General features: G+C 35.7%; 1 protein-coding gene across 14 annotated transcripts in view; it reads right to left on the bottom strand.

The window, feature by feature from the left end:
• Window positions 1–26,167, bottom strand: part of CCDC158 (coiled-coil domain containing 158) — a 101,812-nt gene that overhangs the window by 65,032 nt on the left and 10,613 nt on the right. For 12 of the 14 annotated variants that reach the window (XM_079152695.1, XM_079152698.1, XM_079152691.1 and 9 more), the window contains 10 exons: window positions 24,673–24,815; window positions 22,063–22,280; window positions 18,351–18,460; window positions 17,829–18,156; window positions 17,415–17,491; window positions 15,439–15,549; window positions 14,428–14,542; window positions 7,353–7,472; window positions 4,920–5,117; window positions 3,277–3,759 (listed from right to left, as the gene is read on the bottom strand). In XM_079152695.1, coding sequence (XP_079008821.1) covers window positions 3,277–3,759; window positions 4,920–5,117; window positions 7,353–7,472; window positions 14,428–14,542; window positions 15,439–15,549; window positions 17,415–17,491; window positions 17,829–18,156; window positions 18,351–18,460; window positions 22,063–22,280; window positions 24,673–24,742 — 1,830 coding nt within the window. In that variant the 5' untranslated portion in view covers window positions 24,743–24,815. Of the gene's footprint in view, window positions 1–3,276; window positions 3,760–4,919; window positions 5,118–7,352; window positions 7,473–8,617; window positions 10,787–14,427; window positions 14,543–15,438; window positions 15,550–17,414; window positions 17,492–17,828; window positions 18,157–18,350; window positions 18,461–22,062; window positions 22,281–24,672; window positions 25,627–26,167 lie in introns of those variants that run through there. The other 2 variants (XM_079152697.1, XM_079152696.1) reach the window with 2 other exon arrangements.

Here is a 26,167-nt window from a genome sequence, read left to right as displayed (position 1 = left end):
TGAAAAACTATTTATTGTCTTGGGTCATTATATTGTCCTTCCAATTAAGGCCTGATGGCATTAGCATGTAAAGTCCCATTGTCCCAGATATGGGACACACATGAAAATTTAAATTGAGCAACAAATGCTATTATGTTTGGAGTTCTATTCTTCTGAGAAAATAATAGGTGTTTGAAAATATATATGTATATTTCACGTATATATTATTTGTAATATATTATGTATATTTCACATGTTCATATGTATATGAAAACATATAAAGGATAAATAAGCTCTAGATTATGGTTTTCAAACTATTTTAATTCACATGAGTCAATTTCATTGAAATTGAAGACTTGGGATTTAATGGATGTTGTGGTTTGGATATGAAGTGTCCCCCAAAAGCTCCTACTAATGCAGGAATTTTCAGAGGTAAAATGGTTGATTGTGAGAGTGGTAACCTAATCAGTTCATTTCAGTTTGAACAGTCTGGGTGGGTGGGGAAGTGGGACATAGCTGGAGGAGCTGGGTCACTGGGGTTGTGTTCTGGAATAGTGCATCTTTCCTGTGGTTCCTTCCCCTGTCTCACTCTCTGCTTCCTGACCCCACCATGAACTGAGAAGCATGTTTCTTTCACTGGGACCTTCCCCCATGATATGCTGCCTCACCTTGAGCCCAGCCATCTATGACCTGAGACCTATGAAAATGTGAACCCTGAATAAACTTTTCCTCCTCAAATTGTTCTTGACAGCATTTTGGTCACAGTAATACAAAACTGACTAAAATAATGAGTTGAGTATAATACAGTACAAGTCAATGCAATATAACTGTTATAATAGTATAGATGTAGAGGCCAATGCTGTATCTGAAAAGTAAACACATGGCAAGCTTTTAGCTGCCGCAAAAAGGATTGGTGGGGTACTCCAGGGTTATTTCACTGCCCACCTGTAATGGGCTTGGTCAGTGAAGGCCCTAAAAGGGCTATCTGATCTCTACTTAGCCACTTTTGGTAACCAACACATGAAATACTGCTGGCCTCAGAGGTCAAGGGAGGGGAGGCCTCTTCCTGGGCACCCTGAGGCATCACAACATGTCGTAGGCATGTGCCACTCCTCTTCCACCTCTTACATCAGCTGATGGACATTTGGTCCTTTCTTCATCATCTAAGAAAGCGTCCAGCTTTGAGGAGCCACGGTTATTCGGAGAAGGCTCACCCTGCTTCTCTGTTGTCCATGAGTATAGTACCTAGCCTTAAGAGGTAAGAGAAACTGCAGTTTTTAGGGCTACAATTCCCCTCCCTTTCTCCACCTGACTGTGGAGGGAAATGGATTAAGCATTAGTGCTTGAGTATTTAACTTACAGCCTTGGCATCCATGTGAAATTCTTCTTACCAGGAGGAACTCTTGGCTGCTCTAGCTACATATTTGGGAATTGAAGATTAGTTTCAATCTCTCCAACCCACTTTTGTGTACTGATGTCACATAATCTACTTCTAACACTGCCATTTTCATGTCGCCCCTCTTCGCCATGTAAAACCCTTACCAGCTCCCATACCACCTCTAGGCTAAAATAGACTCAACTTCACTTTCTTGTTTCAAATACTTTGCTTCCTCCTCTCTGCCTATTCTCTTCCCATGTCAGGTCCCCATCTCTCTGACACCTTCATCAGCTACTCTGTTCATGGTGATCCACACTCCACTGAGGTGCTAACATAGGTCTTGAAGTGTGCTCTCTGGACTAGCAGTATCAGCATTTTCTGGAAGCTTGTTCAGAAACATCAGCCCAGTTTTAGATGTAATGACTTAGATATTCTACAGTGGGGCCCAGCAGCCTGCCTTTAACAGGCTTCCAGCAGATTCTGGATGGGCAATAAGATCTACTCATATACTGTCTAGGATCAAGTTGATTCAAAGCAGTGCTGCTCTCCAGCAAGTTATTTAATCTTTCTGTGTCTCGGTTTCATCATTTGAAGAGTGGGGTAATAACAGTGCCACGTTCATAAGGTTTTCGTAAGGATTAAATTGATTACATCTTTAGTTTCAGACTCAGTGCGATTCTTCCATTTGTCACTTTAACAACGCTAGCAATCTATATTCCTAGGCAAGAAGGTGGGACAACTATCTCTTCTCCCTAAATATGTTCTATCCTGCATGCAAACCTGTCCTAAGTTTTCATTGTAGGGCTGACCATTGAAAAATGATATGTCTGTATGACCCTTTCATGGTGAGTTTGGCTATTTAAAAAATATAACTAATATAAGCTTAAGCAACAGAAAAGTCTAAGTTTTTTATGCAATGAACTATTTCCCTAAGAGAGATAATAACCTATTGCTGGTTCTATTTTTAGAATGAGGAAAAGGAAGCATCTAAAGTTTCTGTTGTCTCTTATTATCAAATCAGAGCCTTGCTAAGTTGCTGAGGATGACCTTGAACTCATGATCCTCCTGGCTGAGCCTCCTGAGTCACTAGTATTACAGGCATGCACCACCATGCCTAGCCCATCATTTCCAATTTTGATGAATATTTACTAATATTTACTAATATCTTCTGGGAGGCAAGGTAAAGAGACACAGGGCAGGAAAAACGAAGGTGAATAAGATGTGCACCCTTTAGGAAGCCTATGGTTTGGTAGAAGAGACAATGCCATTTAAATGCACACACATGCGCACATACAGAGGGCAATATAGAATGAAATAATCCAGATTAGAACAGGGGCAAGTAAAATATTATAAAGGTCAGAAAGAGAATGGAATGGGGAAAGGGACTAATACTTGTTGAACACCTTATATATATATCAAAATCTGGGCTAAGTCCTTGATATATGTCTTCTGATGTAAAACTCACAGCGACCCAATAAAGTTGTTGGTATTTCTTTTGTTTTTGTGTTTTGTTTTATTTAACTGACAAAGATGCTGAGATTAAGTGAATAGTCCAATGTTATACAATTATTAAGTAGTGGGATATGGGATTCAAACTTAGGCCTGTCTGAAAAGGGAGAAAATATCTCAACCTATGGGATCAGAGAAGGTGAATAATCTGATTTTTTTCTTTTTTTTTTTGTACCTGTGATTCTAAACCATTTTTGGGATATACACTCTTTTTGAAATCTGACAAAGGTAAGATTCCTTTCTCAAAAAAAAACGCATAGACACAAATGCTTTCTATTTCAGAAGATCCACAGATAAGAATTCCTTTTTCAATAAATTAGGTTATTCTTCCTTGCAAGAAAAAAGAAGTTTCAGAAGTTAAACCAAAAAAAAAAAAAAAAAAAAAAAAAAAAAAAAGATGCCATACAGACCTTAAATTCCTGTAGTTCCAGTCTCCTATCATTAATCTCTTTCTCCAGTTGAGCCTTTTCGACTTGCATAGCACCAGCAGTTCGTCCATGCTGGCCCACCAACTGTGTCATGTTTTCAATCTGCTGGCGCAAAATTTCTATCACCTTATCCTTTTCGGCCATCTGCAGCTTGAGAGCCTCACATTCTGTCTGCACATTTCTGAGGTGATCACCTTCATTTTTCAAGTGCTGTAGTTCCTGTAATTTCAAGTCCACCCGGGAGCGGAGCTTTGTGATCTCTGCATTGGTGGCCTCAATGGCTCGCTCTTTTTCTTGGAGAGAAGCTGTCAGATCTGACACCGTCCTCTCTGAGCTCTCCAGGGTCATTTTCTTGGCCGTTAGCTCTTCTACTACTTTGCGGAGCATCTCTTTGGTGGATTCGAGCTGAGCAGTCAAGGAGGACACTTTCTCTAGACTCTCATTCTTCCCCTGAATCGCTGCCATCTGATTGTTAAAGAAAAGAGAGTTTCCTGGATTTGGGAGAGTAGGTATAGGCAACCTCAAGAGTTTTAACAATTTAACTCAAAAGCATGAACTTATGTTTTGGATAAAGTGTGATTTATTAACTCAAATCATTTTCTGTCAGAACCCCAGGTTGACAGCACGTGTTAAGACTTGCATGTTTGTTAGACCAAGAAGAGGCCTCAATCAAATAAAGATGCTTCTCGGTAATGGTTTTCCAGGAGGAGAGGGTTGGAATTCCTCTGAGGATGTTTTCTATACTACTCTAGACTAAGAACACTGGTGATGAGGAGAAGGACAGTAAAATTGATGATAAACGCCCTCATTTTCTATTTCATTCCAACCTTCCCTTAATTTTACCTCTGAGGGGAAAAGGAATAATGGCTTTTATCCAATACACATTCATATCCTCTGGTCTTTATGTGGAAAAGGGTAAGAGTCTAACTTCTGATTGGTTCTTTCATCTTTATTCTGGACCAAGTTAATCCAGAGAATGGGGAAATGGCTTTCCCTGGGGTCTAAGCCAAGATGGGTCACTTTGTTTGCTTTTGCACTTTGGGAAGTTTACACACATTTGTGGGGTACCTTTTGTCTCTGAAGAAGGAACTGACATTGCATTGAAAATAGTCAGCTGTTAAAAAAGCAATTCACATCTTGCTGCTGGCGCATTGGAATGGTGTGCACCCATCAGTCTCAATTGGTGTGGGGGAGGCGGGAAGGCGGGGAAGAGGGTAAAACTCTTGAGGGAAGAGCAAAAACAAACCAATAAAAAATCTGTTATAAACCTTCATCCCTGCTATTTCTCAATATTTCCTGATAGCTTGAGCTTTTCTGTAGCAGAAATAAGCAATTTATTAGGTTGCCAATTTCTTGGTAAAAATAAAAAGGTAGTTCTATTGGAGTTTAGTTTTTCACCTATATATAAATGAGATAAAGTCTAACATATTTAGTTTAACAAATGGTCAAAATATGGAAATAAATGCCAGGTTTTTAAAAATTGCTCACAGAATCCATAATTTTATTTTAGAGCTATTTTAGGCCATTTATAAAAGAAGAAAAGAGAGCTGCACCAGTAGACATAAAATACATTCTTCCCCCAGGAGAGGCCACCTGGGGGGCGGGCACAGCCTGCAAGCTCTGACCTGCCGCTCCATCTGGCCCTGACACTCGCTCTTCATGGCCTTGAGCAGGGCCTCCAGGCGCTGCACCTCCATGTTCCTGTCATCCAGCTCACGCCTCAGATGGTCGATGGTGATGCTATTGCCGGTATCTCGGTCCCACAGACGCTTGTTCTGCTCCTTCTCCAGACTCAGCTCCTTCTCCCTCTTGTGTAGGTCTGCCTAAAAGAAGTGAGGAATGTGCTGGGCTGGGGATATAGCTCAGTGGCAGAGTGCTTGCCCAATCCACGTGAGGCTCTGGATTCAGTCCCCAGTACCATAGGAACACACACACACTCTCACAACCAAAGAAATAAGAAATGTATGTCCCCCCTCCCCCTACCTGATATTAAATAATTAAAATAGAACTCTTTTGTTTTTGGAGTTATGTCATTTGAGAAATCTTTGATTTTTGGAATCTTATTCCTTTTTTAATACTTGATTAAATGTGATTATTTTCCCATAAAATTAGTAATGTTTTGCTTTTCTAAAATTTTTAGCATTACGAGGGCTGTGGATATAGCTCACTGGCAGAGCTCTGTGTTTAGCATGCTTGTGACCTTTGGTTCAATCCCCAGCACCACACCCCCCCCCCCGCAAAAAAAATAGCATTACAAATTAATTTCAAGGAACTAGACCTCAAATAATATACACTGAAAAGGAAAATACAATAGGTTTTAAAAGGTATCCTGTTTTTAAGTCTTGAATTTTTTAACAAAGACTTGATGTTTTACATCAAGTGTGCTCCTGAAATAAAGAAATGCTCAAAAGCTTAAAGGAACAACAACAGTAACCTAGTTATATTGCTTCAGAAATTGCAGAATAGTGGCATCTAGACTGTGAATGGAATAACCTCTTTTTGGTCACTGAGAAAAATACACAGTGGGTATTTACTATTTCCAAAAATCTATACTGAGTATGAAAAACAAAGACATGCTGACCTTCAAAGGAATTATCATCCAAAAGGAAAATTACATATACATAAACACTCAAAAAGGAACTGATTTTTCATTAGAGACAAGATATAGCAGAAATAATTTCACTAAAGGAATAGAAATGTTTCAGAAGGCATTTGAATTAGACTTTGAGAACAGTTTGGAGATACAAAGATGAAGAAGAAACAGAAAGGGGGCACATACAGTTTTATTGGAGGCACTAAGTACATGTACAGAGGGTCTTACCAAGTTTCTGAGGGTGTTGCTAAGTTGTTGAGGCTTGTGTCAAATGTGTGATCCTCCTGCCTCAGCCTCTTAAGTCACTGGAATTATAGGCATGTGCGACCACGCCCAGTGTTCTCTAAGATTTTCAAATTAGATATGAGAACACTAGGGAATGTTCAACAGGATTTTCCCACAGTGTAATGTTGCTGGCACACACTTGTCAATTCTACTTTTATCACAGCCTATCATCACTGTCAGCCTAGGAAGGATGACGATTTTTCCAGCAAAGCATGATGCCCTAGCATGGGGCTTGATAGGGAGAGAAATTTATTCTGCTGTATCACTGATAACACACAAAGGGGCCTGGACATTTCCTTTCCTAGACAGTCAGCCTGTAGTACTCTAACAAATAAAAACTACTTCACTATTATCAAAATCTTATTGCAGGTTTCTTTTTCTAAAAATTCCCCCTAAATATCCATTCAAAATTTCTATAGACAAAATTTGTATGCATTTGAATGTTATTTAGCTTTAAAACAAACACTTAACACTACTTCAATTTAGTAGAATACAGTTCTAACTCAAAAAACCAAAGGACGAATGATCTCACTGATAAGCAGATGATGATACATAATGGGGGGTGGGAGGGAGGCAAGAATGGAGGAAGGAGGGATTGTATAGAGGGAAAAGAGGGGAGGGAGAGGTGAGAGGAAGGGAAAAATAACAGAATGAATCAAACACCATTACCCTATGTAAATGTATGATTACACACAGATGGTATGCCTCTACTTCATGTACAAACAGAGAAACAAGTTGTACCCTATTTGTTTACAATTAAAAAAACAAAGACTATGGCTGGTAGAACACAGTTCTAATTAAAAGACTGGCTAGTGGGCTGGGGTTGTGGCTCAGTGGTAGAGCATTTGCCTGGCATATGTGAGGCACTAGGTTTGATTCTCAGTACTGTGTATGAATAAATATATTGAATAAAGAGTCCATTGACAACTAAGAAAAAAAAATTAAAAAGACTGTGGTTGCTTGAAGATCCCTGTTTACCTAACACCATAACAGCTCTGCTTAAGAAAAAAAAAATTAAAGTACACAGAACATTGTTTTATACATTGTCTAGGATAGTCTATTATGTGTGTACAAATATTTTGTAAAATTTATAATTTTATAAAGAAATCTAGTTTTTAAAAATTATTTTGATGAAAAATTTCCCAGAATCAACTTGTTCGATTTTAGAGCATAATCTTACCAATAGCTTTTGAAGTTGATCGTCCAAATTTCCAGATTCCTGACTGAACTGATCCCGTTCTGTGCGTGCTTCAGTGAGCTCAGAGTTGGCAAGGACTAACTGCTTCTCCAGGTCTTCTATCTAAAAGAATAGCACAAATCGGTCTATGTCAGTGAGTCATAAAAAACAAACATGGTCTTTGGAAAACAAACAGCATTATGTTGGGGGTAAAAATAAAAGTTTATTGTGATATGTTTTGCAAAGTTTTTTAAGCTTAAGATTTATGCAGAATTTAGCCAGGAAAAAATCAGACAAAATGAAATATTTGATACTGTTGGGTTTGGACATTGTCTATAACACTCCTCTCATATTCATACTACTCAGTTTATGTTCTGTCTAGATATGTTCTGTAATTTGGTCTCTAAGGAAGTTTGCTGTAGCACAGATAACATGCTGTAGAGTCTACACAAATGAACTCTATCATACTTACAAGAGCTATTTTGTTTTAGAATATCTTTTCAGTAATAAAAGACAACGAAAATATAAGAATGAATGATAGATATTACAGCTATTGTCATCATTATACGGTTACCATATTTTGAAAGTTTGACCAAATATATGTTTTTATCACAGATGAACAATTGACTTAACCATTCTAATCCTCATTTTCTCCAACTATAAAATGGGAATAAGAGTATCAATTTTAAAGGATTGTTATAGGCCTATTTTTCTCTCACAGGGCAGCTGTTTGATCTATTTACTAGGGAGAAAATTTATTCCACTGTACCACTGATAGCAAACAAAGGGGTCACCAAACATTTCCTTTCCTAAAGTCTTCAGCCTGTATTACCTGCATGGAGGACAGAGGCTGCCTGACTGTCAATAATGTTCCTATAGCTCTTAACTTCTAGGTGCTGCATGCAGCATAGGGTTGATTTGATTATCTGACTATGAGACTTCAGGTTTGGATTTTATATGAGCCACACAAATCATAACTTAGATAATAAAATATTAAAATAATGAAAATATGCTGATAGTGTTACATAGCATACCTGATCTTTAGCAAAGATATCCACAATACTATTTTATCATCTACTTTCCAGTGATAAGAAATCTTCCATATCTGTATAAATGCTCTATATTTCTTCCTACTTCTAAGGCATCTATTCAACAGACTTCCAAATCTATTATGTCAAGAATGAAACTTAGTTTGGATGATGTACTATGCTTAAACCTCTCTAACCAGAGAACATATGACCAAGACAAATTTTTTTCTGGATGACTTTCTAGTTTATTTTTATTTGGATCAGATACATTTAACATCTTCATTTATTAACTGAACATACATTTAAAAACATTATATATACATATATCTGCAACCATTTCTTTGATAAATAATAAGCATGAATACATGTAAGTTATATTTCTATAAACATTTTAACATGTACATACATGACTTAAGAAAGTAACTAATATAGGACTATCAAACAGTTTTACATTTAGTGTATAGGGATTTACAGGGATCAGGATACGGATTTTAATATTTATATTGGATATATTTTTAAACTGATATTGCATTTGATTATATATTATATATAAAAATGTACTTCACAAGATTAAGTATAGAAAAAATACTATTGATTGAAATATGTTCCTAAACTCTAATCATTCCATAAAGAAGTACTTGGGACTGGGAATATAGCTCAGTGGCAGAACACTTGCTTATCATACATGAGGCCCTGGGTTCAATCCTCCACACCATCAAAAAAGAAGTACTTTTTATTATTTTTTACTCTTGTACTCCTTTGAAGACATGTATAATTAACACGCATACACACATTTAGTCTCAAAAGCATAACTCAGTAGCATAAATAACTTCTTGAGAAAACAATGAATGAATAATATCAGTTAACATCATCCCTTCAATTTATCATTATAAGGAAAGACTCCCTCACACTTGGTAAAGATATTAAGATTTAGAGTTGGCTAAGATGTAACTCAGTGGTTAAAAATTGACCTAGCATGTATGAGGCCCTGGATTCAATCCCCGACACCACAAACTAACAACAAAAAGAATACTTAGGGGAAGAACCACAAACTTGTACTGTCACACAGGTACCATATTTGCCTGGCAAGATATGGGCAGACGACGGTGATCCAAGCAATAAGATCACACTGAGTCAAACCTTCAGGTTCTCCTCCAGGTTCTGTCACATAACCTCTCTATCTCAATTTTTTTTCACATATAATTTGAAAATAAAATCCAGGTGATCTCCTGTTTCTTTCAGTTCTGTTTCTAATACTTTTCATACAAGAATAATATCATTTAAATAATAATAATATAATAATATCATTTTCCGTTTGTCTTTTGAACTATAAATTCACCTATACTTTTAATGTGAGTTAATCACATGACTAAAGCCAACATTTTCTAGTCCTAGTCTGGCATAAACTATTTCTATCCTTGAGCAATATGTGCTTTACAAGTTCAAATTAAAATCTGCTTTCTTTGGTCTGTTTTTACTTTTAAAAAAATCTGGATAACCATTTTATAACTTCAAACTTGATGATAAAAACCAAAATTAGAGGGAGGGAAGAAGGAAGGGAGAGAAAGAGCAAGGGAAAGAAGGCAAAAACGAGTTGCATCTTATCTTTCCATCTTTTCACTAAAGATCAGAAGTTCCTCCAGACCCCTGAAGGAACATAATTTTGTAGCTGTCAGTACTGACCCAGCTGCTATAGCTCTGCTTTTACCTTTCACTTCTTAAGAGTAAAAATATTTATATGAATTAATCAAAAAGATAAATGGACAGTGAAAGGGAAAACCATTGAAGTAGCAGCTGAGCTGATACAAACAGCTGTAAAAAATTCTACAAAGAAAAGCCTTTTAAAAATCCAGAAAACATATTGGTATCTGAGATGCAGTAAAAGTTTGTTTTGTTTTGTTTTTCTTTTCTTTTTAGATAGCAGCACTGGTTTTCCCTTTTACCATCTATGAATCCACTTTTTGGTTTGGATCACTGGACAATGAGCTTGGAATTTCATTCTAATCTCACATTGATTTTAGAGATATTACTGATCATATCAAATCATGTAGAATTTTTTAAGTAGTATTTTTGTTTTGCTTTGTTTTGATTTTTTCTGTGTTAAAAAAAACACACACACAAAAAAGGCACTGCTTAATGAGGAATACTGCAGTCAGCATTGGCAGAACTATGCAAAGCATTTGCACAGAATCTTCCTGCTCCAGCCAGTGCTACTAAATCTCCATTTTTTAAGGATGAATGAAATTTAGCCCCAAATGCTTTCAAAGTAGGAAAACTAAACTTAGAATCAAGATCATGAGATACTTTTGTTGTCAAAAAGCAAAAGTTAAGAGTAAAGCCAAATCTACAGAGCCAATAGTGACAGCTTCTACTGGTCCAAATTCGAAAAGGGGAATTCTGGAGGTTCTCCTAAAATGGAAAGAGAAGAATAGAAAACAGCATTACAGTAAAACACTTATGTGAGTTCCAAAATCTACATCTAAAATTTTCTTTTTTTAAAATATATTTTCAAAACTATAATTACCAAATAAAGTAAATAACAACTCTTTGGGTGCAAAATGCACCTTATTGTTTTAAAGGTGCAAAAGCAAGAAATATAAACAAATTTGTCTTTGAAACATAATTTCTATTCTTACAATATGAAAATACTTTGTTAATCTGAGGAGAAACATTACCCCCCTGAATGAGTTTTCTCTTAACTTAGGAATTCTAGTGGTAAGTTTTGTTCAGACCTATTGTACCATCAATGTTTTGAATGGTACAATTTTTTAAAACAGTAAACACTTTCTTTTACAATTAAAACTATTTTCATTAACATCATCATCATCATCATCTTCATCATTCTGGGTACTGGGGATGTAACCCAGGGCCTTGCATATGCTAAATACTTGCTCTGGCACTGAGCTATATACCCAGATCAATTGTTTTTGTTTTTTTTTAAATGGAAGACTGCTCTCAGGAAAAAAATACTACCTTTGATAAACTAGGTTAATGTAGTATCAACATACCCTGTAGGTTTTTTTCCCACACAAATCTCACTTTTAATTACAGTTTTATATATTATTTTCTTTGATCTTTTTTTGTTATTGTTCTTTGGACAGTATATACTAAAATATGCACTGAAGCAGTAGAAAATAAAATAAATTTTAAGGTTTTCATAGGCTTACACAATGTAAAGTCAAGGCATATGAAAATAAAAGAAAGTAGAAGAATTTGCTTTTTCAGTTCTGTATTTATTATAACAAAAATATTTCAATATTTGAATTTTTGTGGCCCCAAAATGAAATCCATTTTGTTAACTTGCTTGATTTTCCTTGCTTTCAAAGCTGGAAAAATAATTAATGCCATTTCAGGCCAAAGTATATTTGACTCTATATTAACATGGCAGATAATTATCTCTAATTAGTGTTCCTTGACTAAATGAAAGAGACTAGCTTAGTTAACTAGGTGCTGGCTCTATAAAGTTCACTATGCTGTATTATCAACACCTCAGTGATCTCAGCTAAAACTGATTAAGCTAATAAGCCCTCCTATTTCTATTAACTGTTTATTATGTAAGACTTTCAAAATTTTTGGAGATCCATTGTTCATATTAGAGCAAACTAAGATAATGATTCTAATGTTTGTATCTATATGACCCCAAAACAAACATTCATGTAAAGTTTGCAGTCCTTCCTCTGATTTTTATGCTTCTACAGTGCCAAAGATAAATGTTCATTAAAAACTCAGGAACTTTTTTTTGTTACCCTAAGATAACTAAAATATCCTAAGATGGATATTTTAGTATTTGTTAAAATTTCCTACCATGCCCTAACTTAAGAGTCGATCAACATGATACCATATGTCAGAGCAAATGCAAATTAGCAAATAATGGATGAGGTTTATGTATAAAGATTTTTACTTTTCCAAACAAGGCTGTAATGGAAAGCTACAGCAATTATAAACTATGTAAGAAAATATGAGTTCAGCTTTATTTGGTACTTTGTGACTTTTCAAAGGATTTAATCTGTCATTAAATTATGAATATTTAGTCTTTTCAAAATGGTTTGTGTAATCTTGAATATCAGTTATTCTGCTGAATTTAACACAATCATCCTCTCTGTCAGATTATCAGCTATTACTTCTGCCAATGTGCACAACCTCCACTAGACCCAAGCAATGCAGTATCCTCCCAGACCATGATGTACTGAAATCATGACCATCCTTATGTTCTATGCTCTGTAAGATGAGGTTATGCCCTCTGTGTAGGCTTAGGCTGTCCAAGTTGGGGTGGGTATTCCTGCTATCAATCATCAGGGGAAAAGCTTGTCCTGAGAAAAAAAAAACTAGAACACAAAAAGGAGACCTCAGGGAGGCAGGAAAGAGCAAATGCTCCTCTGTGGGCTTTTGTTTCTTGGTCTCTCAAGGTACCCTGGAGGTGGCAGTAGTTCAAATGACCCTGCCACAAGGATTTAGGCAAGAGTTATGCAAGGAGGTTTACAAGAGAAGCAGCATTATTCAAACTGCAACCCATCAGTAAATCATGAGATCCTTTTAATAGCTTCAAATTAGCATCTGAGAAGAGAAACAAGCTCACATGTAACAGGGTAAATATTGTTTTATAAAATTGGTTCAGTTGTTTGTGTTTATATTGGTCATAAGATGAACTATACTTATTATGAGGATTAAAAACATCTGAAAAGATACAACTGTAGAGAATCCAAATCTATTACTGAGATTATACAGTTTCATGTTACTCTTCACTGCTAAATTTCCCAGTCTTAGTTTACTATAAAGATTAAAGGTCAAGGTCTAATTTTTATGCTTGACACAAGGAAAAACAGCCCCCTCCTGTGGCCAGTACCAGAGCACCAGTGGAAATTAAAATTGCACAAAGGAGGTCAATTGTCGTGGAAAGATTAGTGCTGACAATATTCAATTCTTCCTAAGCAAAGCTCCACCCCCCACCCCACCCCCGCCACATACTGTTACCCATAGAATTGTTTTCATTTTATAAAAGGAGTCTGGTGACTTCCCTATATTCCATTTCTTCTAACTCATCACACCCAATAGCTTAGGTGTTGAGAAACTGACTAAATGTAATGGTTAGAACTATACCTAAATTGTCTCTGCATGACTGTAACAGGATCTCTTAGGGGTAGGGCTATTAAAGATAGATTTATTTTCCAAACTGGGACACTTAGGAGATGAAAGCTAGCAATTATAAAACAGGACACTGGGACAGCAGGCATAAACTGAGACCATTCCAGACAAACATCAATGATGGTAAACCTCACAGGGAATGAAGAACATGAGCTCCTCAGAATGGCAGTTCTTTGCTTGTTTTTTAGGATCTTTACTGTTTAACAAATTATTGGAATTAACAAAAATCTAAGCTCTGAACAAATGGTTGATAATGATATTGAATAACTTCCCTTTAGCTATGGGAAATGAAAGGACAGAAGAAGAATATCAAGCATTAGTTAATATCTGGTTTTAAGAGGAATTACATGATGAGAGACAAAGACTTATTTTCCTAATTAAACATTGTTTTATTTAATTAGTTTAATTAATCTTAAAATTCATACAATAATTATTAGGAGTTTAAAAGTAAGAAAGAAAGTAGGCCCCCCAAATATTGAGTGTAAGGGGTAGTAGACCAGCTGGTATTAAGTATTTGCTAAAGCTAAACCTTGTAAGAATAATTAAGATGTTTCTATTTTCAATTATTTATCTATTTATTTTCATAGTTCTGGGGATTAAACTCAGAGCTTCATGCATACTAGGCAAGCAACTCTACCACTGAACTATATCCCCTGCCCCTGAATTTTTCAGAAACTTCCTTGAAATAGGCAAAAATGTTTTTCTAAGAATGAATTAATTTGTGCAATTTAAATAAAAAAATTTTATAATTTAACATATAATTTAGCACCTTCCTATTCCAGCTCATACACTGATTTTGATTTGAAGATATTATTCTGATTCCTTATTTTAAAGTAAACTATTAAAAAATATATTTTTGATTTTGTGTATATAGTCCCTAGAAGCAGAGAAACAAAACCTAAACTTACTTTGTCTTCATACATCCTTTTGGCTTCCCTTAATTCAGAACGCAGCTGAGAAACAGTAGATTCCAATTCACTGAGTTGACGCATATACATTGAATTTTGGTTTCTTGCTTGTTCTCTACAAAGGGTTAAGAAGAAATATAAGTGCAAAGAGCAAACAATGTGATACCTACGGGCACCCTATCATTTAGACTCAACCACTAATTATTTCAGGTGGCATTATTAGGCTAATTGTCTTTATTATATAAAATTGCTTCCTAAATGCTTTAGCTCAGTACTAAGGCATAACTTAATGCTAAAGTGCATGATTAGCATACACAAGGCCCTGGGTTTGCTCCCTAGCACCAAAAAAAAAAAAAAAAAAAAAAAAAAAATTTCAGCTCAAAATATAAACTGTCAAAGCTGGATGGATAGATATGAGTTCTTTACACTATTTTTTTCCTCTGTTTTGGTATATGTTTGAAAATATCCATACAAAACATACTATCTCAAATTATAGTTTCATATGCATACAGATTTGTTTATATATTTATATATATTCATAATGTATATATTCATATATATTTATAAAATATTTATAGAAATAAATGTATCTATGCTTATGAAACTATAATTTTTATTTATACATATGGTATAATTGCTTCATCCAACTGCTGAAATATTAATACAGCCAAGGGCTGGGAATAGCTCAATGGCAGAGTGTTTGCCCAGCATGAGTGAGGCCCCAGGTTCAATCTCAGTAATTCGAAAATAAATAAGTAAATAAACTGAAAAATATTTTTAAAAAGAAGAACAGCAATTCCAAAAGATCCAAACACTAATGATAATACTTCTTATATGGTCAGATAATATTATCTTTCATATTGTCATTTTTGTGTTCATTTGAGTATTAGAAAAGTTTTACTTGTGGAATCAATTAGCAAGCAATTTCTAAATTATCTTAGGATATTAATTGGCATAATATTTTTAAATGAAGATGAATGATTATTAATTTTGAACCATGAGGACACATACTGAATGATTTCCAGTTGACTCTGGATACTATTGGCTTGGCTTCGAGCACTGCTAGCTTTCTCAGTGAGTGTTGTGATTTCAACTTCATGTTCACTTATCAACTGCTCAATCCTATAGAAAGAATGTGGTGATAGTTATTTGATAAGAAGATTTCACCTGACAATGAATTACTTCAAAATTAATGATTTTTAACACTCAATTTTTTTCCACATTTTTATTGGTCCATTATAATTGTACATATTGATGGGCTTTGTTGTTACATATTTGTACATGCACACAATATAACAATTTGGTCAATGTCACTCCCCAGTATTTCCCCCCTCCCTCCCTGCTGATCACACCTTGGTCCCTTTCCTCTACTGACCTCCCTTTGAGTTTTAGGAGATCCATCCCACCTATTTTTCTTTTTCCTCTCTAGCTTCCACATGTGAGAGAAAACATATGCTCCTCAACTTTCTGAGTTTGATTCATTTCACTTAACATGATGGTCTCTAGTTCCATCCATTTTCCTGCAAATTCCATAATTGTATTTTTCTTTATGACTGAATAAAATTCCATTGTTTTATATGCCACAATTTCTTTATCCATTCATCCACTGATGGACACCTAGGCTGGTTCCATAGTTTGGCTATTGTGAATTGTGCTGCTATAAGCATGGGTATTCATGTATCACCATAATAAGATGACTTTAATTCTTTAGGGTAAATACTGAGAAGTCAACATTCACATTTAGTACTTTGCTTCATCTTTGTACATGCTACTCTTTTATGACAAATCCAAAATTATTTATCTGAATTCTACAGGGGCCAGTTAGGTTTTGGAATTCAGAATTTGTTTGATTTTACAATGTAATAAACTATGAGTACCCAGCTGGGTACACTGTTTGAGAGATGGAGGTAGGAGGCTCACTTGAGCCTAGGAGCTCAAAGTCAGCCTGAGCAAAGGTCTCAAAAAAAAAAGAGAGAGAATTGTATTATATATTATATGTATTATATGACACTTGCAGTGGAATCAAGGGAAGAGTCTTACAAACAAAATATATTATGAAAATACCAAGTGTGTAAATATTCACATTAAATCATAGACTATAAAAAATTATATTAGCTATTGATAGTACTTTTATGACTAAATGCTTGGTCTTTCTCCTTGTGGCTCCTCACAGAAGACTTCAATCTGAGCATGTGGACTGAAGGCTAATCAATATTTTTATCAGCACCAGAGAAAGGTTACACCTTTTATCTTTTAGGAAATCCCTGTCTTTCCATTTTCATGTAAATTTTGCACAGTTACTTCTTCATGTGTAAATATTTTCCTTTCAAAAATGAAGTTTTTAATTGCTATTGTTTTATATATGATTGAAAGAAAATTAACTCCTTTAATAAAAACCAATCTATCTGTAAAAAAAAAAAAAAAAAAAAAAAAAAACATTAGCTTAGGTCAAGTTTTACCAATAAATTATCAACAAATATTCTCTCCTTGACTTTACTTAAGTTAGGCTCTTCTAAGTCATCTTTTAAGTAGGCCTTGACCTTAGCTATAGTCTGTTTGGGGCCCAACCCAGTTTTAATATCCTCCCACTCTTGATAAATGATCAGGTTCCTCATCCTTCAGAGTAGATATCTAAGTCCTTGGCCTGCCTTTAGCAAGAATGACCCAACGTTTGACGTCGCCTCTTAATAATTTTCCATCCACTGATCCTCTCACCTTGTTCCTTGGTTATAAGCCTCCTCTTGTCCTGGTTGTTTGGGAAATGAGCTTAGTCTCTCTTACCTATAGCAAAACCACTGTTGCAACCGTCTTGAATGTCTTCCATAAAGCTTTAACTAGTGCCAAAAAACCTTTTAACATGTAGGTTTGCCACAAACCTACAAAAATCTTCTGTGTCTTGCAGCTTATAAGATTTTGGATTTTCAGGCAAGACTGTAAAATTGTAGTGTAATTTCACTATGACTTTCTGACTTCGGTCAGAAACCTACCTATCTTGATGTTGCTGAAGAAGTAGTTCTATTTTGTTCTGTGATTCAGATTTCAATGTTTCAAGTTGATCCTCTACCTGGTTTTAAAAAAAGAGACATTGATTTAGGTACTTGTAAACCTAGAGATTTTCAGATAAAGGAATACTTTAGTGAGATGCAAACAGAAACAATACTAAAATCAGGTAAATCTAATACTGTACAAGATCTTTTAATCTGACTCTACTTTCATGAAGCAATACAGAGAAATCAAATTATTTTCCCAGTAAGAGAGATCACTGTGGAGGTAACCTCTATTATTCCAGAGAAGAAGAATGAGAACTTGGCTTACTTTTAAGAACCTTAAAAATTATATGCCTAATACTATTCTCTTAATGCATTTTAATAAAAAGTTAAAGTAGTGTTCTCACCACTTACTGGAAATATCCTCCCTTTAAGATAAGAAATTTCTGTGTCTAATTCTCTTAGGATTTTACTAATAGCTGAGCCCAAGTTGCGGAAGTGCATAGTAGCCGTGTTGTCGTGTTCATAGATTTTCTTGCCTGAGCCTTCTTCAAAGTCAACTAAGATTGATCGGATTTCTTGAAGTACTCCTTCATGAGCCAGCATCATTTTCCTTAGCTGCTCTATTTGTGTGTTGCTGTCTTTTAACATGTTCTCCTTAAGGCATTTGGCAGCTTCAAGTTCATGAACTGTAGTTTGAAGCTGATTTCGTAAATCCTCCTGGGACTGACTCTCCCTTCGTCTGTGAAATAAATGAAAGAAAAGAAGTAATGTCAAATATCATATTCACACAAGTAGTTTGACTGTTTGGAGTAAAACCTTAATAACAGAATTAGAGCTGGGGTGTAGCTAAGTGGTAGAGTACTTGTGGAGCATGCAGAAGGCCCTGGGTTCCATCCCCAGCATTGCACAAAAATGCAGGTAATATATCCCAACCTGATGTCAGCCATGGCATCTCTCTCCATTTGCATTTCTTGAAGTTTTGTTTGCAAATCAATGACTGACTGCCTTAAGTAAAACTTTTGTTTCTCATGTAATTCATTGCTCTGGGGGGGAAAACAAAGCAAAATTAACCTCCATTAGCAGCACACAGTTCCTTATTACTAACAATTTTCAAAAAGCTATGTATTATTAATTTATCATTATGGCATACTATGCCCTTCCATTGTAATTCAATATAATTCCATTGTAATTCATTTCTCATCTATATAAGAATACCTTAAATAATTTCCCTGTCTCAAGCTTGGCCTCTTTTGGCTTCTTTTTATTCATTCTCCACTTTACAACAAATCTAAAATAAATCTGGCTTCTGGCTCAAAATGAAAATGGGAATGTTTTATTCCTTAAAATAGGAGAACTGGTTGAATATATACAGAAAATATAATGGATGTGATATTCAGAAAAGTCAAACCCTACCTTCAACCTGCTAAGTAACAGACATGAGTGATGAGAACATGAAGTCAATGGGATAATTCTATAGGCTTGGCCTATGTTCTGGCCTACCACCCACCTTCTCTTTATTTTTTCTTTTCAGGTTTTTAAAACAGATTTTATTTTTTAAAAGTTAGTATGTGCATTGTAGGAAACAAACAAACAAAAAAAAGCAAAGAACCAAGTCATCTAGTCACAAGCAACTTAGTTGGACTTGTCCCTCCAGGTTGTGCATGTATGTGTACGACCTTCCATTTTGTGTGATTGAGATCATAATATATATAGGGCTTTTCCACACATCACAAATAGTCACCAATTCAAAATCCCAAAGCCACACAAGTATTTTTTGATAACCAAGAATACACTACATCAACACAATCTGTTAGAAAAAACTGTAATCTTTTTTGGGGGACAAAAATTTCCCCAAAGACAGAAATGGCAACAGTTCTCCAGACAGACATATAGGCAGAGTTACAACTAAAATAATGCATTCCCTTAATGCTCAATTTAAAATGAGACAACAACGAAAGAATATACCAAGCATGTTTGAGAGGGTTCATTATCAGATGTCTACTTCTAAAATATTAGCAAGAATGCATGTTCCCAGTGAATTCAAGTATTCCTATATATGGCCAGAAGACGCACACAAAATGTAAATCTTTGAGCACCTGCTCCTATCTTTCACTGTATGCCTCCATCTACCCCTCTGTTGCCAGTCAAATGAACAAGTCCTGATACACACTGTCCAGAGGAAAAACAATTCCATGTCCAAGATGCATCTTTTCTATCAATTATAACAAAAAGATATGCACAAGTTGGCTAATTCATTAGCTCTACTTTTTATAATATTGTCACCTCAGGATATCTAAAAAGCTTAGATTTTGCTCATGTTTTCTCCTGAAAAGCAATTTACCTAAAGTCATTCTGGCCCTACTCTGGCTTAAGTCAACAAGATATGTTATATTCCTCACAAGCAATGGGTTACCTGAAGAGCTATCTCTCTCAAGGCTCTTTATTATAAGATTCCTCTTTGCTGCTAAGAACATAGTTAACCAGAAGGGAGTACATTTATGATCCTTATCAAAAGTTGCCTTTACATCTTTACCATATGATTTTGATTTCATTATAATAATAAAATTTCCCCCATGGATTTGCTTGAATACCTGTGGCTAAGTTTAAGGACTTAAAATCTAATATAATCTTACTGTCAGTCAAAAGTTGAAAGGTGACCTGGGCAGGACTCTCTAGAAACTTCCCTAAGACCCCCAATAAAACTGAAGAACAAAGGGTGTATGTGATCATTCCCTTCTCTTAGAGACAACCAATCCACTCTCCCTCCCTCTTGAAAGTTCCTTCCTTCCTAATAAACTTCTCTGTACTTTTACTACATTTCCTGTTTTGCCTGAAATTTTCTCCAGGAAGAACACAAAAGCACACAACACCCACAGTGCAACCCCAAGTCTACCGCTGGTAACACAACCCACCATCACCTGAAAATCAATGAGTTCAACTACACAGAAATTCACAAGCTTTCTAAAATCAGGCACTGAGGGGGCTCCCAGCATAATAGCTAGTGCCTCACCTAATTATCCCAAAGCAAAGCCATCAAGTTCTGCCCAAAAATAAAGAATTGTCCATTAGCTTTTTTATTACCTCATCATCTGAACAGAAAAAAAAAAAAGCCACTGAACACTGATTCTAAAATAAAAAGCACAGAACAAATTTAAATAAGCAAACCTCTAGAAAAAAAAAAAGAGGAAAAAAGATAGATAATGCAAGGAACAGAAAAACACTTCCAAAAATTTGTATATGCAGAAAATTCAAGAGATATTACAATCACAATATAAGAACACAATGCTATGTCAAAGAAATGAATGGGGAAGAAGTTGTCTTAGAAATTTAAAATATGGTTGCAAAGCACAAGGCTCTGGGTTCAACCCCCAGCCCCCAAAACAAACACACAAAAGCAAAGATTGCAAACTTTAAGAGTAAAAGAATACTGGAGTAAAAGAGTAAAAGAATACTGGACTAAGGTATATAACTAGTGGTAGAGCACTTGCATGCATGAAGTTCTAGGCTCAATTCACAATATGAAGGAAGAAGGAGGAGAAGGAGGAGGAGGAGGAGGAAGAGAGAAGGGGAAGAAGAGGAAGACAACACCAATGCTGAAAAGTCAAATTAGGTAAAGAATGTGAAGCATCAGTTGGATTTACAATCGCTGCTTACCCCTACTGAAGGACAGATCTCACTGTTAACATTTTCTGTTTTAAATATCTCAGCAATAAGACTACACATATGTACCTGGAAGGGATCATGTCCTTTCCATCTTTATCTATCCAGTACCTAGCACCATGTCTGTTCTATAAGATGTACATGATCCAAACAGCTCTGTTATTTACTAACTGATTTAACACACATTTATTGAGAGCCAATCAAGTATCTCATACTCTGCCAGGGGATGAACATAAAATAAAGATACTGTTTCTTTTCCTCACTAGAATCTCTGCACTTCTTTTGTCTCTATATATCTTAATTAGTTAATTTATCATAAGGTATTGTCACTCTTCCTTTACCTGACCAGCTCCCCTCCAAAACTATGAACTCATTATGAGTCCTATCTTATTCATCTTTGTATGTTCTGTATATAATACAGTGGGGTACATAATTTTCAGCACTTAATAATATTGTAGGATTGTTTCCCCTAGAAGGGCTCACACAGTTTGATGAGGTAGAACAATATGTTAATGAGTATAAGGTAAATTAGGCATTATAACATTTGCATAAAAGGCAATAACTATACAGAGGTAAACATACCCAATGCTATCTAGAGGAAAGGCTTCAGAAAAGGAAATGCTGGAGCTGTCTTGGTGGTTAATGAGAGTTAACAGATATCATGACAAAAGGACAGCAGGCCTGAACAAATCATTAATTATAGTTACAGATGAATGCCATTAATTATAATATATTGAGCCATTCAAGTGTCATTAAAATTAAACCATGACACCAAGGCATTATGACAAATTAACAACAAAAAGATATGTACACTGTTCATTAGTACAATTTTTAATACTGAAATCGAAGGTACAGGTCAAATCAAGTTTAACCAAGAGATCATGGCCAAGGTTTTCTTCCAGGAAGTTTAGTTTCTTCCCAACGCACTATGCCTCCCTGTTGTCCCTGAAAAAGTCAGGTGCTAGAAGAGAAAAATGCAACTCACTTCATTTAGTCTTCTCTGCAAATCTTTGACTTGATGCGAATATTCTTCTAAAACACGTTCTATGTGTTCCTTTCCAGGGTAAGGGATCATTTTTCTATGAGAATCAAGTTCCACTTCATATTTAGGGAAAAGAGGAATTTGTGTCAAAGTCCCAGCTGTAGCTGTGTTCTCAATTATTGTACCACGAATTGATGACACAAAAAATGGGCTTGAAGAACCTAAATATTAAAGAATTCATTAATTAACTTCATCAACTACCTTTTGGGGCAAACATTATGCTAGGTGATTTCTCTATTGAAGGAGTGAGAGCTCATGGAAAAAAATAGGCAAGTGGAAGGGCAGTAAGTGCTCTGAGAAAGATGAACACAAGCACAAAGGAGGAACAGACTGCAGGGAGGAGGCAATCCAATGACACCTGAGCTGAAGGAGTCTTCAGAGTATCCATGAGCGAGAACTAGCAGTCTGGAGAACAGGAGAGGAGAGAGGACATCTTGGGCAATGGGAGCACCATAATTATAGGCCAGGAGGCTTGAGAAAGCATGGGATATTCCAGGGGAAAGGAAAGTAGTGGTCAGACATGAGAATGAAAACGTAGGACACATATAAAGGACCTGGGATCATGCCAAGAAATTTGGATTTCATCTGGAATGGTCCAATTCTGAAATAAGTATTATAGAAAATTGAAAACAGACATAGCAAAGATCATAAGAAATGCTTCTCAGTGGCACTGGGACCCAACTGAGATAGGAGACTATAACTTTTGAAGTGGAAAATTAGCATATCCATGTATTTTCTCTAGAAAAATATTCCAGCAGCCTAGTACAAAAATAGAGAAGTCAGTCAGTTTGATAAAGATTTGGGTTTTTCCTGAAAGAGTGCAACAACAGAATAAAGGGGAAAGGGTACTGGCAAGTGGTTTGGTAAAATAATGTTACAAAAGGAAGAACTGATAGGAAAAGTGGTAATTTAGGAGAAAATGGCAGACTCTACTGTAGTTATTCTCAATCTTCACTGTAAATCAGAATCACTAGGGAAGTTTTATAAAACAACAACAACAAACACCAGTGGTGCCTAAGTCCCACTCTTGATCTATTGAATCACAGTTTCAGGTGTGAATCTAATACATTTAAATGTTTAAAATCTCAAAAAGTGATTTTAACATGGGCCATCGTTGAGAACCACAACCTTCATTAGGCAGAAAAATAGAAGCTGTCTAGGAATAAGGGAGCGAGAGGGCTGAAAGATAGGAGGTTAGATTTTAGAAGTCCAACAGTTCTTGGTAATAAGACCCAAGTTTGGGAAGTGAGTGGTTAGAATAAAGGTCAAGATGATAAGAATTGAAGAGGTCAAGAAGCTCTGAGTCTAAGATCTTAGATGGGTCATCCATGAGGACCATGACATGACAAGATGATGATATGCCTAGGGAAGGAGAGACAACACATGGGCTAAGGGGCCAGTGTCCATGATGATTGTGAGAGATGCAGTTATGTGGGAGGTAAGCCAGTGAAGGTAAACAGGAGGAACGGGTATGAAAGTGTGGGGGTGACAAAGGCATTTTAGGATGGTATGTACATTCTGAGAAGATAAAGTTTTACCAAATAAGGGTTAAGCTGGTCAGCAAAACAACATTTCAGCAATTGAGAATAAACTCTAGATATACTAGAAAAATGAGTTAGGTGAGAGACAAAGTAGGAAAAGCAGTCAGGACTATGCAGGTCATCTGCCCATTGCCCGTGAATCCATTCTGTCTTCTCAACTCTGCTGAGGGTTGTGGAAAACTACTTCCCAATTTGCTCCCAGTAGACTTGAAATGAGAAGTGCTGGCAGAAGAACAGAGGCAGAAGGAGAGGTCAAGGTTTTCCTCCCTTCTCACCAGCCCCAGATGAGTTTCTGGCCATTAGTGGAGGTCTCGCCTGCCTCCAGGCAGCTCTCTCTGTGGTTCTAGCTCTAGGTTCTATGCTTTGGTAATGGTTCCTTTTGTCACTGTCTTATCCAAGAGGTGACAGCAGCTTCCAGCAGTTGCTAATCTCTGGAGTATTTCCCTTTGCATCTCTATGTAACCAATTCCCTGTATTAAATTCCCACTATTTATTCCATCTGTGTCTGTTTTCCCAAGTGCAGGCTGAAATTTGAAGCAGAGATGAAGGGAGCCTGAACCAGCCAGTAGTAAAGGGAATGAATTCAAGACTTCTCTGAGAATACAAAGAGCAGAGCTTGGCACCTGACTCAATGTAGGGGCACGTGAGGGAAGAGGAGTCAAAATGATGGAAAATTCTAACTTACGAGTATACAAAGAAACATAGGAGGAATAAAAGGCATTAGGGAAAGCATGGTAGAACATGTTGAGGTTGAAGTGTTTCTGCAAAGAAACAATTTTTAAAGCAAAAGGTAATGTAATCTTATGCTAGAAAACAGATGTGCTCATTTAAAAGACTAAGCAATTTTTTCCTTATAAAGTAGAATTATAAACAATATAGTAGACAGTCATGATTAAGTTCTGTGCCCTGAAATTAAAAACAAAACATACTAAAACCAGGAGTTTTTAAATAACATTATGAAGACTGTTTAATTCTAAATATTTTCCCACTTTGTTTTATAAAAGATACATACCTCCATTGGATGCGATGCCACTACTTGATAAAAGATCTTCATTATTTGGTTCACATGTTTTTGATTCCATGTTAACTATTCCTACCTCTTCCTAGAGATCTTGAACTATGAATGCTTCCCTGTTTGGTTCTTTTAGTTCTTGTCTACAAAAGACCAAGGATTCAATCTTTATTAATAAAATACTAAGTGAAAAAAGTTCAGAGAACAGGAACTGACTTTGTTAATATTTGAAATTCAGTAATAATTTTTCTTCACAAAAAGTTATATATTCGGAAATATTTTATTATTACATAAAATAAGTGAATAAAATCTTATTGTAAAACTTATTGCTTTTAATGGTTCAGGGGGTTATTGCAGATAACCTGAAAATAAAAATACTCTAGTTATTATGGTAATTAGTGTTCTGCTTTGGGGCAGAGTTTTTCCTTTGCCTCTCATAAAGTCACATTGTTCAAATAATGGAAGAAAATATCTCCTTAGCAAGAATCACAAATCAGCAAATTAGAAATCACTAAAAAAAATGGAGCTGTGCAAGGTGGTTTATGATAATAATCCCAGTGACTGAACCAGGAGGCTCACAAGTTTGAGGCCAGCCTCAGCAACTTAGATCCTGTTTCAAAATAAAAAATAAGGGCTGGGGACACAGCTCAGTGATAGAGCACTCGCCTGGTATGCAGGAGGCCCTGGGGATTCTCAGCACTACAGAGTAGTAAAAAACAAAAACAAAACATAAACAAAATCTTTTCCCTGTGTGCAAGACACATGCTTAAAACACAGGTTCAAAAAAGTCTAAAGGGACTGACAAAGATATGCCATGCAAATAAGAAAGCACAATTTAAAACCTGACAGCAGACCAAGTAGTCTTCAAGCCAAAGACCATTCAATAAGAAAATGAGCACTTTAAGTTAAAAGCCACGTCCCACAATAAAGATATACTACTTCTATTTCTATATCATATGACATAGCAATCTCTTACATAAACACTTCTTTAACAGAAGATGCAATAAGAACTAGAAACACAGTTTATAACTAAGACAGACCAAGTGGAGCAAAAATAAGTATATAAAAGATTTAGATGAAATAATCACTACAGTGTAGCTTGTAGCATTAGACTGAACACTATACTTTGATAATAAAGAATATACTTTTGTCTAAAGTACACACAGTTCATAAAAATCAATTATGTTCTAGGGCACAAGTAAAAGATCATTAAGTTCCATAAAGTAGAAATGTTACAAATAATATCCTGTTTACAATGCAATGCAACTGGAAATTGAAAATGAAACATCAAAACACACACACACACACACACACACACACACACAAACAACTTTCTATCTGGAAATTAAAAGGCCTTCTATTAAATAATTCTATGTAACAGGGGAAATACAAACAGAAGTTAAGGAATTTCTGAAAAATGATAGCAAAAACATATACATCAGATCTGAGATACATTAAAAACAGCAAAAAAGAGGAAAATTCCTAGCCATAAACA

The sequence above is a fragment of the Sciurus vulgaris genome (assembly GCF_902686455.1).
Source record: "Sciurus vulgaris genome assembly, chromosome: 9".
NCBI lineage: Eukaryota > Metazoa > Chordata > Mammalia > Rodentia > Sciuridae > Sciurus > Sciurus vulgaris.
The sequence above is the reverse complement of the archived record's forward strand: the minus strand, read 5'-3'. Positions and strand labels throughout refer to the sequence as shown.